The sequence below is a fragment of the Topomyia yanbarensis genome, chromosome 2, assembly GCF_030247195.1.
Source record: "Topomyia yanbarensis strain Yona2022 chromosome 2, ASM3024719v1, whole genome shotgun sequence".
In the NCBI taxonomy this organism is placed as follows: Eukaryota; Metazoa; Arthropoda; class Insecta; order Diptera; family Culicidae; genus Topomyia; species Topomyia yanbarensis.
Window position 1 is genome coordinate 10,442,007 of NC_080671.1, and position 18,112 is coordinate 10,460,118.

The 18,112-nt window shown below is 41.3% G+C and overlaps 1 protein-coding gene and 1 long non-coding RNA gene across 2 annotated transcripts in view; one reads left to right on the top strand and one right to left on the bottom strand.

Moving 5' to 3' along the window:
- Positions 1 to 8,378: 8,378 nt before the first annotated feature.
- Positions 8,379 to 18,112, bottom strand: part of LOC131678567 (putative odorant-binding protein A10) — a 104,808-nt gene continuing 95,074 nt past the window's right edge. Inside the window, exon 2 of the mRNA XM_058958779.1 lies at positions 8,379 to 9,000. Within this exon, the coding sequence (XP_058814762.1) occupies positions 8,858 to 9,000 (143 nt within the window). The 3' untranslated portion in view covers positions 8,379 to 8,857. The remainder of the gene's footprint in view (positions 9,001 to 18,112) is intronic.
- LOC131678568 (uncharacterized) lies at positions 15,550 to 16,797 on the top strand. The gene is made up of 3 exons (XR_009303674.1): positions 15,550 to 16,395; positions 16,461 to 16,537; positions 16,600 to 16,797. It is a non-coding gene; the product is annotated as an uncharacterized LOC131678568 (long non-coding RNA).

Here is an 18,112-nt window from a genome sequence, read left to right on the forward strand (position 1 = left end):
AATAAAAATAAGAGTTTTTTTAGTCATGTAGTTGAAAAACAAAAAAAAATCCTCAACGAATTCAGTATTTTTTATTATAAAACATAATGTTTATTCTTCTAAAAAATGTCAATGAATATTAGAGAAGGGGCCCTGGTCAGCAGTACGACGCCACTTAGTCGCGATGTTCTCACAAGAGCACTGGACGGCACGGACGTCCTTCTTCCGGATACAATTCCGGATCCTGGTAGTCAACTGCTTCTTATCCTTGACTCGCCAATTATTTTTATACACTGAAGCACTGAGGGAGCCGAAAAAACCCCAATGGGACGGCATTGGGGAAAGTTAGTGGGGTTTCTTTTTTTTCGGCACGTACGGTATCTTTTTCCGTTCAAGATACTACAGCGTCTTCTTGGTGTAATGGGGAGACGTCTTGTCCGGCCAGAAGACGTACTTCCCAACCACATGATGCTCCTTTAAGAACGGCAGAAGAATACACTCAAGACGCTCCTCCTGGTACACTTGTTGATTGATGGCCAGACCGCTTGGATTGAACCACGGTTTTGAAATTCCTCTGTCCGATATGGCGATGTACAGCATAACATTTCTTTTAAATTTATGCTTAAACTAATATTTTACTTCGGGGTGTGTGGCCGACTTGTCGTTGGAATAGTAGTTGTCATTTCCTGGAATGTGGGTGTTCGAGAGCAGCAATGCCTGGCGGTAGTTGTTCGTCAACCACCGGCACTGCGATTTCCCGATCGCTATCTGCTCGTCCATGTCGTCGGGGAACCGAGTCTTCTTCCGATAGATGATGTCCTCCATCTTGAGAACTTGGTGAATCAAGGCCGGCATCACGCAAACTAGTTTCGCCCTTGTTGTTGAACAGCTTATTCAACGCTTCCTTCTTCTTCTTCGTCATTATCTTCGTCGGCGGCCGATACCGGCCTTCCGCTCCACGCTCAGGGATGCCAGGATTTGGTAAACTGTGCTCACGGGCAAGTTTTTATCTCGAAAGTGGTCTACCGTAAACTTTTTTCCACAATGGTCAAGTGTTTCGTAAAACCGCACAACACGCTCGCGGAGTACTTACTGTTTCGACGCCATCTTTGATTGAACTGACAGCACCCGAGCGAAATGAACCATGTCTCCCATTTATACGAAGTTCAGAGAGCAATTGTCTTGAGGAGAAAAAAATTTACGCTCTTTTCTTTAATTACAGAAAGGTATTGAAATAATTCTCATTTTTATTGAACACTCGTTATATTTCTAATTATTGAGTTTTCGCATTATTCACTCTGCTCCAGAGTACGACAAACAAAACTTAATACACTCGAATCTCTCAATTGTACCATCCGATGCATTTTTTAATCTCTCGATAGTACCTCGTTATTTCTTTTTCCCACTTACTTTTTTACATGAAAATTGAAAAGAGAAAGAGGCGTTCGTATGTACGTACCATATGAATGAGCTGTAGTCTGTTTGCAACAACATTTGGCAATCGAACAAATCGAACCGATTCCAGTTGTGGACAAAACTCTGGCCGCTAGCAATGTCGATGAAACAATGATTCCGGGATCCGAAAAATTTCCTCTAGTGCCTACCTCTAAGAAGACACATCGAAGCTTTTGCGATTCTGCTTCTTCTAGAGTTCTCTTGCAAGTGGCTGTTTTTCGTTTTACTGTAAATCCATTTCATAAAAAGGAAAATGGCGAAACAACAATAACTGTCGTGGAATAACCTTATTGAGTGCTCTCTCGAGCTGGTAATTATGGAATCCCTTTAGGATCAATACCAGTTTCTAATCAGTCTACTTTTCCATCTCAATCGGATCGGAAGATACAATCGCGCTAACAGTGCAGTGAATCAAACGAACGCTTCTACATACAGTCTGCCGTCTATATGTACCGCGCCAGCAAAGCAATCGAAAAATAATAGTTGTCCCAAGCCGTTGCACCGTTACTTTCATTGATGCGGTATCGATCGTTTATTTAAAAATCAGCAGCAAAATGTGAACAATCTTCGATCCAATACAGTGGTCGTTTGTCCAATCCGCCCTTGTGTGCGCGAAGTGGAACAATTAATAAAGGCACATACTCGTAATGCGATGCTGATAGCATTTGAAACTTTGGCCATGGCGAAAAGTTTGGCTATGGGAAACAACATGCAACACGTCGTTACGCATGTCAATGTTAGAATCAAGATACCCGTTTATATTGACGAAGATAAGAGTGGTGTGAGTCTGCACGATCTATCCCCGCGTACAACCAATAAATTCACTATTGATGTCGAAGTACGTAACGGTGAAAGTTTGAAACCTGGAGAAACTTTTTTCCAGGTATATCCAATGATGTTCGTATCGTGAGAAGCAAATCTCAAATCACGCTGCGCACATATGAAGGACAGATCCCTATGTGCCAAACCATGTGTGAAAGCCTCTAATGAAACAACATCAACTGCGAGCAAACCCAACAACATTAACTAAATAACCAACAACCGGAGTTGCAACTCAGCCACCAACGAATGCTGGAACAACAGAATCTACGCACAGCGTGTCCGATCACTGTGATACTGCTTACCAATGGTTGTCATTCGAGACTGCCAGATATAGCGCAGGGAAGCTACTTGCGACCGTTGATGTTTCTGATTTGCTTCAATGACGTGTATTAAGTGCTGAAAACTTCTCGCCTGCTCCTGCACAGACGATCTCATAATAGTTCGTCTCATTTGCTCAATTCAGGATTTCCGATTTCTCCAACAACAGCATGAAACTTTTGCTGGTGGTGGTGTAGCAAGAACTTCGCGTGTGTGTGTATTAATCCTAAAAAGCACGGTGATCGAATTCCCACAAAAAAATTTCTGGTAGAGCTCTTCCTTTCAGACACACAGAACTTTTTTACTGCCGAAGCTCTGCCAGCCCGACCCAAGATCTTTGTAACTGCCGAAAACCTGTGGAGAAAGTACAGTCGATTGATAGGTAACGGGGGGAGGCAGTCCCCTTTCGACTGTCCTGGTTTTTTACTCGCCTCATATGGTCACCCTAATTAAACGGGAGACATCAGTCTCAAGAGGGTTAATTCGACACTATTCTTTTCCGCTTTGCGGCAATCTAGATAAACGTCCAATATAAAAGTTAATTGTTTGACATTCTCCTCGGCTACAATTTTCAATTTCTGCCCCTCTTTATTGCAAACATAAACACAAGCAATTTCGTCGTAATCTTAAGAATGAAGTCTTCCGGTTTAATTCCCTATGGAGAAACGCGCGATGGGAATACCAGCATATTGGACTGTAAAAGCAAGCAGTTTGCTCCTCCTTACTATATATGGCTAGCAGATTACAACCCACTCGCAAAAACGGGACCGACCAAAAGGAAAATAAGCTTTTCGGCAGCATTCCTTCCAAGAAATCCGACATTCCGGTCATACCCCGATTTAGTTGTTTTTCTGCTACACATTCTATTCTGTTACTATGACCGTACGGATGGACGAGTTGACGGATAAAAGCATAGAAAAATACATAATCTTATTCCGGTCATGCCAGGCTATAGCTGGTTCGAGCCCGTTCCATTGATCGGGTCGGAAAATGGAGAAAAACAATTTATGCTCCATCATACTAGAAGGGAGGAAGAGACACCCGAATGAAACGAAAGTTACTATGCTGATGCATCTCGAAAATTCACCCGCGTCAACCTACATATGTATATGGATCGTAAAGTTCACTGCTGGGTTGGGAATAAAAGGTCACAAGGCTTGGTCGCTACTGTCAGGCTTGTAAACAAACCGCATATAGCGTGGGTGGAAGAATTTTATGAGCGCTGTCGCAAGTTTTATTGCTCTAAGTTAAGCACTGGGTTGGTGAAGGGGTTTTGCTCATATTCTCGGCATGGTGACTTTCCACCAATCATTTCTTGACCATCATCTACGTATGCAACATTTTTACCTTTTCCTAGAGATGGCTGAACCAAATTGCTCAAACTTAGTTTTAAATGAACGGTATAACGCTCCCATAACAATTGAAATTTTTGTTGATCGGTCTCTCGGTTCCGGAGTTACGGGTTGAAGAGTACGGACACACAGCAAATTCCCATATAAACTGAAAACACCATGATGTCCAAATGGTGTAATACATATTAGAAACGTTCCAACATTACTTGGATTTGCGAATCTTGATCTCTAAAGACGTTTTAAAGTAGTTTTGACCTTATTGGCCAACTATGACGGTTCTTGACGTCCCCGGGGAACTTGCCCAGTAACTAAGTTGATGTCACTCATATTTCTCAGTGAATTCTTTTCGGAACCGACAGCATAGGTCATTAAATTGACTTTACGCTTGTCCGGACATGCCGCAGACTCAGGTGATTCGCATTTAATGCCAAAAGATCCTGACTCCTGCGTTGCAAAAGACAAAGAGTTAGGTAGCCGGGAAACTCTAAGCTTGTTCATTGACCCTACTCCACGCTTTTCTAAACTTTTTTACTTCAAATTCTTGCTCTTCCTTGAGTACTATGGCTCTTAATATTTGAAAATACTTCACCTTCCAGTCGCTTGCTAATTATATGTCGTTACAATATAAAAAAGGAAAAAGATTGACTCACTATAAGTCGTTAATAAAAAAGGAAAAAAAAGTCCTCTGCAGGACCATTGATGGGCCAGGTTGCATTAGAGGACATGCTTCTTCTGAAGGCGAAAGAAAATCAGTCGGCGAGCTCCAAATGTTCTGGGTACAGCTATCCTCAAATTCCTTGAACAGTATGCCTTGCGGCCATGTGTGAGGGTTAAGGGCTGCATCGCGGTAATTTGAGTGAACTCCAACTTTGCACGATAAGAAGTTCAAAGTACTGACGTCTATGCCTTTTTTAACAAGTGGAATAACCTTTATTTCCTCGTTACAATTTTATTCTTCTTTGGACATTTTTCGACAGACTCCTTGTTAACGCTGGGATGAAAGCGGGAAAGATACAAAAAGAGCAACGGTGCGGGAGGAGGAACCGTAACAATGTTGCTATTATTGACTAACCATCGACCGCCAACAAGAATATTCCTCGGATCAGGGTCATTCTCGCGACGATGTTTCTGAGGTGGTCGACAGATACCGAAGTTTGTTGAAACTTTTCGGGCGAGGTGCGAAATTTGCTGGTTATTTTTGGATAACTCGGTCTTTAGTACAGCGCAGACGTCATCAATTTTCCCAGCGATAGCAGCGATAACACATCCAAGCGATGAAACGGTGTCGCGAAAGTGAGCGGACTTCATCAGTTTGACACATTCATTGCACATCCAAAATAAATTTGAGTTTAACGCAAGTTTTTTTTTTCAAAATGGTTTGTTTCCCACATTGCATATGCACCTCATTTTTGCAAAAGCCCATGCATTCGATAAAGTCGTCGTCCGATTTGACGGTTTTTGCGCAGTGGCAAATGGCAAATGGCAATCACTTGCCATAATGCGTGCCGATCTGAGAATGCGAACAATGAAATATAGATGGCGCTGCGTTCGGTGGATAGTTTTGGTGGTTAAGTCACAGAAGTTCACTTGATTGCGTTCTTCGCTATTTTTTTCGCAATACAAAAACAAACAGGAGACACTTTTAAACTGCACAACGGTAAAAACAAAATTCTTGTTCGATTAATACAATAAACAACGATAAAAACTCCACAAATATCGTCGAAAATTAAAAATAGTTGGAGCGATTGATGTAAACAACTAATCAGTAAGAATGCAAAAGGAATAGTAAAGCACGGAATAAAACGGCCACTGACACTGATATCACATCATGAACAGGGATGCCACATTAAAATCTGTGTTTAAGTCAAAAAAATCTTTTTACCATCTGTGATGACTAAAACTGGAAAAAAATCTGTGATAAATTTCCAAAAAATCTGTGAAAAATCTCAATATTTCCAAAAATCTGTGAAATTTTCATCAAAACGCCAAAAATCTGTCATCTGTGAAAAAAAATCTGTGACCAAAAATTGTGAAAAAAATCTGTGACATTACAGAAAAATCTGTGAATATGATAACCCTGATCGTGAAAACCTGCGTATTATGTCGGAATTATTCAAAATGAAATGCCGTTAAAAAAAGTTAGAGGTATATCCAAACAGCTTCACACATTTTGTTCATTTAATTTACTTCTGTAATTAACCGAGATGTATTCCCTAGGGTTCGTCGCGGTTGCGGTAATTACCGCAACCGCGCGGTATTTACCGCACCCGCACCGCAAAAACTGCGGTGCGGTGAGACACTTTTTCCCGCGGATGCGGTGCGGGAAATGAGCTTTTACCGCGCGGTATTACCGCAACCGCACTTCAAAAAATAATTGATAAACTCTGCAGTCTGCTTTAAAAAGTGAATTAAAACTATGACTTTTACCATTTGAGAAGGACGCAACTGGATTTATTTTCTGAACGAATGCTTAGCAATGACATTATTAGGAACATCTTTCTTCCAGAACGTTCGAGTTTTATTTATTACCCTACAATGGAGAAACATGATAAACATTCAATTGCTCTAATTTTCATAGACTTGACAATGATTTGAAAAGAAATCCGAATATAATCTGCATTCGACCTATCGCTACTTGATTTTTTACATTTTGGTCATTCAATTATGATAAAACATACTGTTACTAAAAATAAAATCTATAAGCTGTGTCCAATATAATTTGGCACCATAATTTTACGACATATTTTGAAAACTATTTATTTTATACTTCAAAGAAAAAAAATACAAACGAACCTTTTCAAATACATAAAACGCACTGTCAAATCCAATTACAAAATGCATAATTTCTCCTGATTCCTCTTGGCAATCGTGGAGTCGTAATCGTTTTCGACGACATTTTCTCAACTGTGAATTTTGATTAATTTGGAGAACTTAGAGATTAACTAATGATACTACGACTTAAAAACAATCCAAAGAATGTAATTGTCATCATCAAACCAAACGATTTTGGAGGAATTTTTTTGCGTGCGTCCATTGTTCGTCCAACTGGGAATATTTTCTACCAAATTAACAAATAATATTTTTCAGTTAGGAGAATTTTGTAACTTTTTGAAAGTAAAGCTTTCGAAGTTAGTGTAGGGCGATTTTTAGTGTTTCTCAAAGTCTCCCTCAAGGTCTTCCTTCATATTGTGACAAGTGTCAAAGTTAGCCCAGATGCCAAACTTTGCATAGTTTGGACAGTTTTTGCCTTAATTGAAAATTTATCTCGAAACTTTAACGTAGGAGTTTGGTTTTTTTACATAAAATCTGTATACAAAGTTTGAAAGAAATCGGTTAAGTAGTTTTTGAATGGCAGTAACACCGCAAATCATGTTTTTCCAGAGACGTTCTACAAAAAGCTTCGTCACCGAGTCGTTTGTCTATATTTCTGCATGGAAAAATTACAGCATGCTATTGAAATGATACGCTATAATGTGCAAAAGTTTTGATCAGTTCGCTTCACGCAAAGTTTAAAAAACAATCGATAAAAAGTGTTTTTTTTACGCCAAAACCATTCCCCCTCTTAATAAAACTTGCAAAGTTTAATATTTTCATACATGTTACATTCTGAGGAGTCCGTCAAAGATAATTTTCGTGTAAATAAAAATAACATTTTACTATATACGGCTATACAAAACAAATGAATATTTTTTCAGCACAATTTTTAAAATTCATGATTTTTACCGCATTTACCGCATTACCGCGCGGTGCGGTAAATGCAATGCGGTTGCGGTAAGCGGTGCGGTTTTATTTTTTTTTTGCGGTTGCGGTGCGGACTATCCATTTACCGCCCACATCCGCACCGCGACGAACCCTAGTATTCCCGATCAGAATGAAATTACAAGATTGTAACAGAATGCAATTATCGTAACATATAGTGTTACAAATTTGGTCTCGTTAGTAGTTAAAATAACAGAAAAGTAACAACGGGAGATATAGTTTTGAAATATTCTTGTTATGTGTTTCTGATCGGGTTTATATATGAAGTAACGCATCTAACGAACCGAAAACATGATCAGCTACCCTAGACCCTACCAGAGCCAAGCTGCTGCGGCTCTCTTTTACGTCGCCTATAAAACCCGAGCGCAATATGTTTTAGCTTGTACGACCAACTCCCCACAGCCATTCCATAGGATTTAGAACATTCCATAGATTGACAGCAATATTAGAAGCAATATTCAGGCCTGGCATAGTTAGGCATAAATGCCTAGATACATACTGTCTCCATCCCACACTATAAATTCTAGAACATGTACAACTTTTTGTACCACTTTTATAGAAATACAAAAATATTTAATTTCGACAAAACACAATACAAGTCCATTGGGATGCGGTCAGTATTACCGCAGTTCTAACGTTGCATCGGAATCAGTTCTTTTTAATTCTGTCCCACAGATAAAACACATCCACAAATAGTTTTCTACCGTTTATTTTTAGAGTATAAAAATGATATCTGTTTCCTTGTTTGTTGGAAACTACGTATTCTAAACAACGGCGCATTGTAACAGTTACACAATATCATTAGTTTGATAATGTACATATCTTCTAACATTACTTTGGTTTATCTTCTTAAAAAATCTAACGAACACAAGGCGATGAGAACGATAAGTTTCTCAATCAGAATGAATATGGCACAAGAAAGAACTAACTGAGAAATGTATCAAAAATCATAGAAGGGGATATGATATTATCACATTTGTCTGCTTCTATCTCTTCACACTTAAAATATACCATGTATACAATGTACCAAGCATTATACTTAATTTCATTTCGTTTAAAAAGGTCTTGTTTTCCAACTACCAGCATTTTTTCTCTGTTCATAATGCCATACAAATTCGATGATCTTATTGCAGAACCGCAATGAAAGGACGAAACAAAAAGTTCTGCCGAATTTAAACTGCGCCGTATTTACGTATCAACATTGCCCACACCTCCGGGTAGCGCGTCTGCAGGAAGTTAGTCAACCTCTGGGCATTCTGGGCCTGCTGGGGCGAACAGTTGCGACAGTTCCTCTGTATCACCTCCGGTAAGGCAGCTGCAAAAAGGTGGAAAAAGAGAAAATAAGGAAACGGTAAGAAAAATTGAAGCAATGCACGAGGGCGGTTTGCGTAGTAAGGATGTTGTGGCTACAAGGAAAATTATTTTTAAACTAGAATGAATTTTCTACTGCCATATATTAAACTGTAATCAGAATTTGATAGTGACATAGCATCGATAACGAAGTATTTTACAACTGTTTTCATATGTGATTTAATAATGATTTGATTACTTGAAGTGAAACTAAACCCAACCGTTGGAGTTGGAACCTGACACATTTTTTTGGATCAAGCAAAAGAACATTTAGCACTCCTAACCTCAAACCTCAACAAAAGTCGCAACGCTGTTGTCTCAACAGTGGAGATATAGCAACTCAAAATAGCGTTACGGCTAATTTAGATGCTTGGGATTAGGAGTGTTATTGTTTTAGTTGCTTGCTTCATGTGAAGTTGAAGGTGTTAAACACACACACACCTAGAAAAAAAGTGTAAATTTACGTCTCCTGACCATGACATATACGAGCATCAAAAATGATTTAGTTTTACGGTTGATTTTAATTTTACATGACGTTTGATTTCGTAAATCATGTAATTTTACTCCACATACAGCGTTTGTTCTGAATGGTAGGAAGCGTAATTTTATGCCATTGCGCATGTTACTACAAAGCCCCTCGTCCACAATTAATCTTCTTTACCCGTACCGTACAAGTAAACTAAACGTCAGCCAATAGGCAATGACTCATGAGAATGTCAAATCAAAGAATTATAAAAACGGTCTTAGCTTACGTCTTAGAATCTAGTGATCGATGGTGTTAAAACGGTAAATTTACTACTAAACTTAAAACTATTGAAATATTATACTACATCTAACTTATAGGCTACAAGTAAACTAAAATCTAGTGGTATTTAAAGACGGTATTTAAAGGTGATTTAAAGATATTTCGATATTGAATTGAGGTACAAAACGTGAATTACTTAAACTAAAACTTCATGAACTTACGATCTACTTAAAATTAATGCAGGTATTAAATAGCGGACTGTATTATTTCTAATCGCCCTTAATATACTTGGTCTAGCCTAGAACACGACCAGATTAGAGGTAACATAAAACATGACACAGCAATCCTGTGAATAATCGCTAAAACCTAACCTAACTTACAGTGGCTAATACGTGGAGTAAACTACCAAGGAGGAAACAATTAGAAGCCTAAGAGGGCACTAAACGTAAGAATTTACCTATTCAACTAAATACTAACTAATGTAAATCTAAAATTTTAGGGATTTTATAATCCTCGTAGAATAAAGATTATAAAATCGGAAAGGCCGTGGTTTCTCTGCAACAACTTATAAAATCCGTTTAAAATGCCATCAAAGAAAGTTGGCAACAAATCGGCGAAGATTCCGCCGCCGACGAACGTGAGCTGCAATATGTGCAATTCTCCGGACAATAGTCGAATGGTGCAGTGCGACGACTGCAACAAGTGGTATCACTACAGCTGTGTACATGTAGATGAAGGGATCGCTGATTACGACTGGTGCTGTGACGAATGCGTGACGAAAAAGTCCCAGCCAGCGGGAACTTCAACTCCAGTCTCCTCTAATGGGCAGGAGCTGGCTGTTACCATCGTAGATGAATCATTGACGGTCGCGCCAACAACAAAAGCTACTAACGTTGGTGATAACGCTCTATCTGCCACCGGGGCCACAGGGCCAACGCTACAATGTACGGATAATAGTGACAACGCAAAACTACGTCAAGAAATCGAAAAATTACGCTGCATGTTTCAGACACAGCGTACCAATTTTGAACATCAGATCAATATGCTAGAGGAGCAGAAAAACACATCGATGAACGAGCGGATCTACAAACTCCAAGCACAATGGAGTATGCGTGAGAATCAGCTACAAAAGGAGATCGCACTTCTCAAGCGAAAGCCTGACAATGTTGCTATAGAGACAAAGTCACAGAGTGAAACAAAGTCAATCGTGTCATCAAAACGAACGACAAAAGACCGTGAACGTCGTCTAATAGCTCTAAAAGAACGGCAAGCTTTGGAAATGAGACACCTTGAAGAACAACTCGTGCTGATGGAAGAATGCAGTAGTGAATACGAGTTCGCAAACGAAGAAGAGGAAAATATCAGCTGTAAGGAGAAAGTTGATAAATGGTTGGAGAACGGACCTCACCCCGATACTTCCATAGCTCCTACGCCGGTCTGCTCCGACGTACTATCCGTTACTTCAAAGAGAAACACGAATAGCAACCGCAGTACGACCGGTAACTATTCTCAACACGCGCGGGCTCTCTCAAAAAACCAACTGGCTGCACGGCAAGCCGTATCTAAAGATCTACCAACCTTCTCCGGAGATCCTGAGGATTGGCCCCTATTTTTTGCCACATTCGAGAGTAGCACTGCAATGTGCGGGTATACCAACGAGGAGAACATATTTCGCCTAAGACGCTGTCTAAAAGACAAAGCCTTCGATGCAACGCGAAGCTTGCTGCTACACCCAGACAATGTGGGTACGGTGATGTCTACGCTGAAAACCTTGTTCGGGCGTAACAATCCTTCAGGAACTAGAAGAAAAACTTCCACCAACAGTTAAACTTAGCTGGGCGCTAACCCGCAAACCTATTCGGAGAGTGAAACTCACAGATTTTAATGAATGGCTTAAAACAATCGTGGAAGCTGCTTGTGAAGTTACTACCCCGGACGTGGACATAGTCGGGAAAACAGAGAAGAAGAAGAATCAAGGATTTTTAAACGTTCACTCCGAGTGTCTGTCGGAAAGCCCGCGTGAGCCAGCGACAGATGATTGTATCGTCTGCAAATCGGATTGCGAGACCGTCGCCAGATGCAAACGTTTTTTGTCTATGAACGTAGATATGCGCTGGAAAGTATTAAGAGCCTGCAAACTTTGTCGTAGGTGCCTAAGAAAGCATTTCACGTCCTGCGACGCCAAAGATCCATGTGGGCAAAATGGTTGCACATTTTTACATCACAAATTGTTGCACAATGATACCAAGCACAGGGACGCAAGATTAGCGCCACCCTCTCCACCTACAGATTTAAATCAGTGTTGCAACATTCATCGCAGTGGCGTCGGTTCCGTATTCTTTCGGTACGTACCGGTTATTATAAAAGGAAAAGGGAAATCAATTGCAACGTTTGCGTTCCTTGATGATGGGTCATCATCAACCCTGATGGAACAAGAGCTTTACAACGAACTAGGCTTGGAAGGAACCCCCCAGCCACTCTGCCTGAATTGGACGGGTGGAACCAGTAGGTGGGAAAAGAACTCGGTTAAGCTTTCGGTCGACATATCAAGTGTGCACAGCCCTGATAAACAATATCGCCTATCCGGAGTTCATACAGTCGCAGAACTCAGACTACCAGAACAGACATTGTCGATCGAAGATCTGAGTCAGAGATATAAGCACCTCGAAGGACTTCCTATTCAATCATATTCCAGAATCGCTCCCAGAATATTAATCGGGATGAACAACTGTCGACTCGGGCATGTACTAGATAGTAGAGAAGGCAGAGATAACGAGCCTTCAGCAGCTAAAACTCGACTGGGTTGGATTGTATACGGTCCGTGCTTCAGCTCATCACAACCAAATACAATTATCGATCACGCCGTTCATCGTTCGTATCATATCTGTGCTTGTAACAAAGGCCATGACGAGGACTTACACGCAGCCGTTAAAGAGTACTTCGCTTTAGACAGTATGGGAATAATTTCACCCCGCAAAATTCTACAATCAAAGGAGGATGAGCGCGCCATACGTTTACTTGAACAGTGCACCACTCTAAAGAACGGAAGATACGAAAGCGGTCTTCTTTGGAAGTACAACGACGTCCGGCTTCCGAACTCCAGATCAATGGCACTCACGAGAACGAAATGTCTAGAGAAACGAATGGAACGTGAACCAGAACTAGCCAGTATGCTCAAATCTAAAATAAGCGAATATGAGGAGAAAGGTTATGTACGAAAGTTGACCTCTACAGAACTGAAAATTCATCGCAATCGAGTGTGGTATCTACCGGTTTTTCCGGTCGTCAACCCAAACAAACCAGGCAAGATTCACATTGTCTGGGATGCAGCAGCGGAGGTCCGCGGAACATCTCTGAACTCGCAACTTTTGAAAGGACCCGACCTACTCAATTCTCTAGTTTCGGTACTGTATATGTTTCGAGAATATAAGATCGCCATTACAGCGGACATACGCGAGATGTTCCACCAAGTGAGAATGAACGAGAATGATCAACACTGCCAGAGATTTTTTTTGGCCCGCCGAAGAACCCGGAGGCAAGCCTCATGAATATATTATGACCGTCCTGAGCTTCGGGGCAACCTGCTCCCCAGCCACAACCGAATACTGCATGAACCTTAATGCCCAGCGATTCGCCAAAGAATTCCCACGTGCTGTAGAGGCCATCACGAAACAGCACTATGTGGACGATATGCTGACGAGCGTGGAGGAAGTCGAACAGGCCGTTAAGCTGGCGAAAGAAGTCCGCCACATTCATTCTCACGCAGGATTCGAGATAAGAAACTGGCACTCAAATTCCGATCACCTACTGAACAAACTTGACGCTAAACCGCACGTCGAAACGAGCCTCAGCATAGATTCAGAGACTGCCATCGAAAAAATACTCGGCATGTGGTGGGATACGAAAACAGATTGCTTCACCTTCAAGCTTTCCCCACGACACGATGGCGACCTGCTCTCGGGACGAAAAATCCCAACGAAAAGAGAACTCCTTCGAACACTGATGACTATCTTCGACCCACTGGGACTGATCGCCAACCTCCTAATGTATCTGAAAGTGCTTTTACAGGAAGTATGGAGATCCGGTGTGGGCTGGGACGAGAAGATTAGCGGCAATCTTCTGGATAAATGGAGAGTGTGGCTTCGAGTGCTTCCAGGCGTTCAATCAGTTGCGGTACCTAGGTGCTACCGCAAACATACCTCAGCGTCCGATGAAACGACGACAATCGAACTCCACACCTTCGTAGATGCGAGTGAGAGCGGCTACGCAGCGGTGTCGTATTTCAGGTTCGAAGAAGGCGATGAAATAGAATGCGCAATAGCTGGAGCAAAAACTCGCGTAGCACCGCTAAAGTTTGTGACTATTCCCCGACTAGAACTACAGGCAGCAGTACTGGGTGCTCGACTTGCTAAAAGCATCGTGGAGCATCATAAACGTCCGATCGTAAAGCGCTACTTTTATACAGACTCAAAGGATGTCATGCACTGGATTAACTCCGACCATCGTCGGTATAGCCAATTCGTAGCTGCACGCGTGAGCGAGATACTTGAGTCTACTACAACAACCGAATGGTACTGGATTTCGACCAAACTCAATGTTGCGGACGAAGGTACAAAGTGGCAAAAGCTTCCCGACCTCTCACCGAACAGTCGCTGGTTTAGGAGTCCAGAATTCTTGTGGACAAACAAGATAAACTGGCCAACCCACTGCAACAGCTTCGGATCGACGGATGAAGAACTTCGCCCTACCGTTCTCCACCACAACGCTTACGCGTCGATAATAGCGTGGGAACGCTTCTCGAAATGGAACCGATTGTTACGCTCGGCAGCATGGGTGCAACGATACGTATCAAATCTTCAACGGCAATCAAGAAGTGAGGGTCTCCAGTACGGTCCTCTGTCTCATGAAGAGCTGAAACGAGCAGAAATGTGCATCTACCGCCTGGCCCAGAAAGAAATGTTCCCCAAAGACTACTCACTGGCTTCACACCCTATCAAAGCAAATACACAAAAGCGTCTCAAAGAAAAAGGTCAGCTGTCCAAACTACATCCCATAATGGACGAAAGCCAAGTTTTACGCATTCCAGGAAGAATAGACGAATGTAACTTTGTTGGCGATCTCGCTAAACGACCAATATTCTTGCCCCGGCAACACTACATAACAACACTTATAATTCGTGAGGTTCATAAGCTCTATCACCATCAAAATCATCAAACGGTTCTGAACGAACTGAAGCAGAAATACTATATTCCCAAAGTACGTACACAGTGCGATCGTGTTAGGCGAAACTGTCAATTTTGTAAAATACGAAATACAACGCCACAGCCACCAATGATGGGCAGTCTCCCTGCAGCCAGGTTAGCAGCCTACGCGAGACCTTTTTCGTATATAGGTATAGACTACTTTGGTCCACAAGAAGTACTAGTAGGGCGCCGTGTTGAAAAACGATGGGGTGTGCTAATGACATGCCTCACTGTGCGCGCCATACACATTGAAATAGCACACAGTCTTACGACGGACTCCTGTATCATGGCCATACGCAATTTCATGTCTAGAAGGGGAGTTCCGCTCGAAATTTATAGTGATCGAGGGACGAACTTCATCGGTGCAGATCGGGAGCTGAAAGAAATTTTGAAAACGGTTGACCAGGATCACATGGTGAGAAGTTTTACAACATGTTCTACGCGCTGGATCTTCAATCCACCTGCCTCTCCCCATATGGGAGGGAGTTGGGAACGACTGATACAGTCGGTCAAGAAAGGACTGGCGCAAATAAAGCCACGAAGACTACCTACGGACGAAATTTATCGGAATATGCTAATGGAAGTTGAGATGGTCGTAAATTCTAGGCCATTGACATACGTTTCAGCCGACAATGAATCAGCACCAGCTCTAACACCAAACCATTTCCTCTTGGGAACATCGAATGGCGTTAAACCCTTCATCCTATTCGACGACGGCGCAGATACCTTACGCAAAACCTGGAAAATGTCTCAAGTTTACGCAAATATCTTTTGGAAACGTTGGTTAACGGAATATCTTCCCAGCATCACGCGTAGAACTAAATGGTTCCAGCCGGTAAAACCTATTAAGACGGGAGACATCGTAGTCATCGTGGACCCCGCATTACCAAGGAACTGCTGGCCCAAAGGTCGTGTGGTTTCCATTTCCCAATCGAAGGACGGGCAGGTACGAAGTGCTACAATCCAAACATCCGGAGGGTTGATGGAACGGCCCGCTGTAAAGATTGCAGTTCTGGACGTTGGACCAACATAGAGTAGGCTGCCTCCACGACAGCATACTGGGGGGGAGTGTTACTACAAAGCCCCTCGTCCACAATTAATCTTCTTTACCCGTACCGTACAAGTAAACTAAACGTCAGCCAATAGGCAATGACTCATGAGAATGTCAAATCAAAGAATTATAAAAACGGTCTTAGCTTACGTCTTAGAATCTAGTGATCGATGGTGTTAAAACGGTAAATTTACTACTAAACTTAAAACTATTGAAATATTATACTACATCTAACTTATAGGCTACAAGTAAACTAAAATCTAGTGGTATTTAAAGACGGTATTTAAAGGTGATTTAAAGATATTTCGATATTGAATTGAGGTACAAAACGTGAATTACTTAAACTAAAACTTCATGAACTTACGATCTACTTAAAATTAATGCAGGTATTAAATAGCGGACTGTATTATTTCTAATCGCCCTTAATATACTTGGTCTAGCCTAGAACACGACCAGATTAGAGGTAACATAAAACATGACACAGCAATCCTGTGAATAATCGCTAAAACCTAACCTAACTTACAGTGGCTAATACGTGGAGTAAACTACCAAGGAGGAAACAATTAGAAGCCTAAGAGGGCACTAAACGTAAGAATTTACCTATTCAACTAAATACTAACTAATGTAAATCTAAAATTTTAGGGATTTTATAATCCTCGTAGAATAAAGATTATAAAATCGGAAAGGCCGTGGTTTCTCTGCAACAGCGCATGTAAAGTATATGTTCCATGTAAAATTAAATGGAACACGGTAATGTTCGGTCATTTCGTAAATTACGGTTTGTTGAATTGTGTCATGTTTGCAATTACGTCAACGATAACATTCAGATTTTTTTGGTGTGCATAGTTAGAATACAGGTTTTAGGTTTTGCTCATCTAGTTTCTTCCACTATCTCTGTCTGGGATACAGTGCGTCAATTATGGAAGTCTTTAATAGCGACGGAACTACATAAAGTCAAATTATTTTCTGTGGTGTGATGCACAACATGTAAAGTGAACTAAACTATCTCTAGAAACAAATGAAATGTAAATACCCTACGATTTGCACAGACAGCCCACTGTGCAAACCCTAAGCAGAAATGGATTCTGCAAAACATAACATAGCTGTCAAACAGCCGCAGCATAAACACACATACAAAAATGTACACAAAAAGCTTACAATAGAAGGCAGATAGTAAAAAGCAATCGTTAGTGTCGGCCACAAAAGAAATGTTCTGATCCAGCAGGTGAAATTCATCGGCAAAGTGTGTTCTAAAAGATCCAAAAGTACCAAGAGTAGCGAAGTGCCTGAACATAAATTTGGTCCTTCGAGCCGGATCTTGAGGAAAAAAGTTCCCGCGGGTGGTAGAAAACTGCTCAGAAGAGGCAAAACGTGAAAAGAAAATTGCCAGAAGAGGCTCAAGTTTAACAGTGAACTGCTCAAAATAGGTGAAAAAATACGATGAACGGCCCCGTTGAAAACGGGTAAAACTTTAAAAAGTGCGCGAAAATTGATTTTTGGTAGCATCCCCAAGAGGCTAACTTGCTACTATACGCGGTAGTGCGAACCGCATAGTGTTCGCCCCAAGAATCCACCATCGTAGAATATTGCCACGTTTGATGCGCGCAAGACACAGCCAGCTGAAGATAGCGTCAGTTGGTGTACTATTGGTTACCTCCTACACGCAGAATTGTACACCCAGGTTTTTTTACGCGGTTTTTTGCGCGGTTTTTTTAACGAGGTTTTTTTACGCAGATTTTCTAATTAACGCGGTTTTTTTTAAAGCGGATTTTCCAATTAACGCGGTTTTTGCGCGGTTTTTCCAATTAACGCGGTTTTTGCAAAAATATTCTAAGTTCTTTTGAATGCAAAAGACTTTTTTTTGAAAAAAATTTCTAAGTCATTTTAAATGCGAAGAACTTAGAAGAATTTTGGCAGTTTTTATTTTGCGCGGATTTCGCCATTAACACGGTTTTTGCAAAAAATATTCTAAGTCCTTATGAATGCAAAAGACTTAGAATATTTTCGAAAAGATGGAGGAGACGGGTCTGGCCCGCAC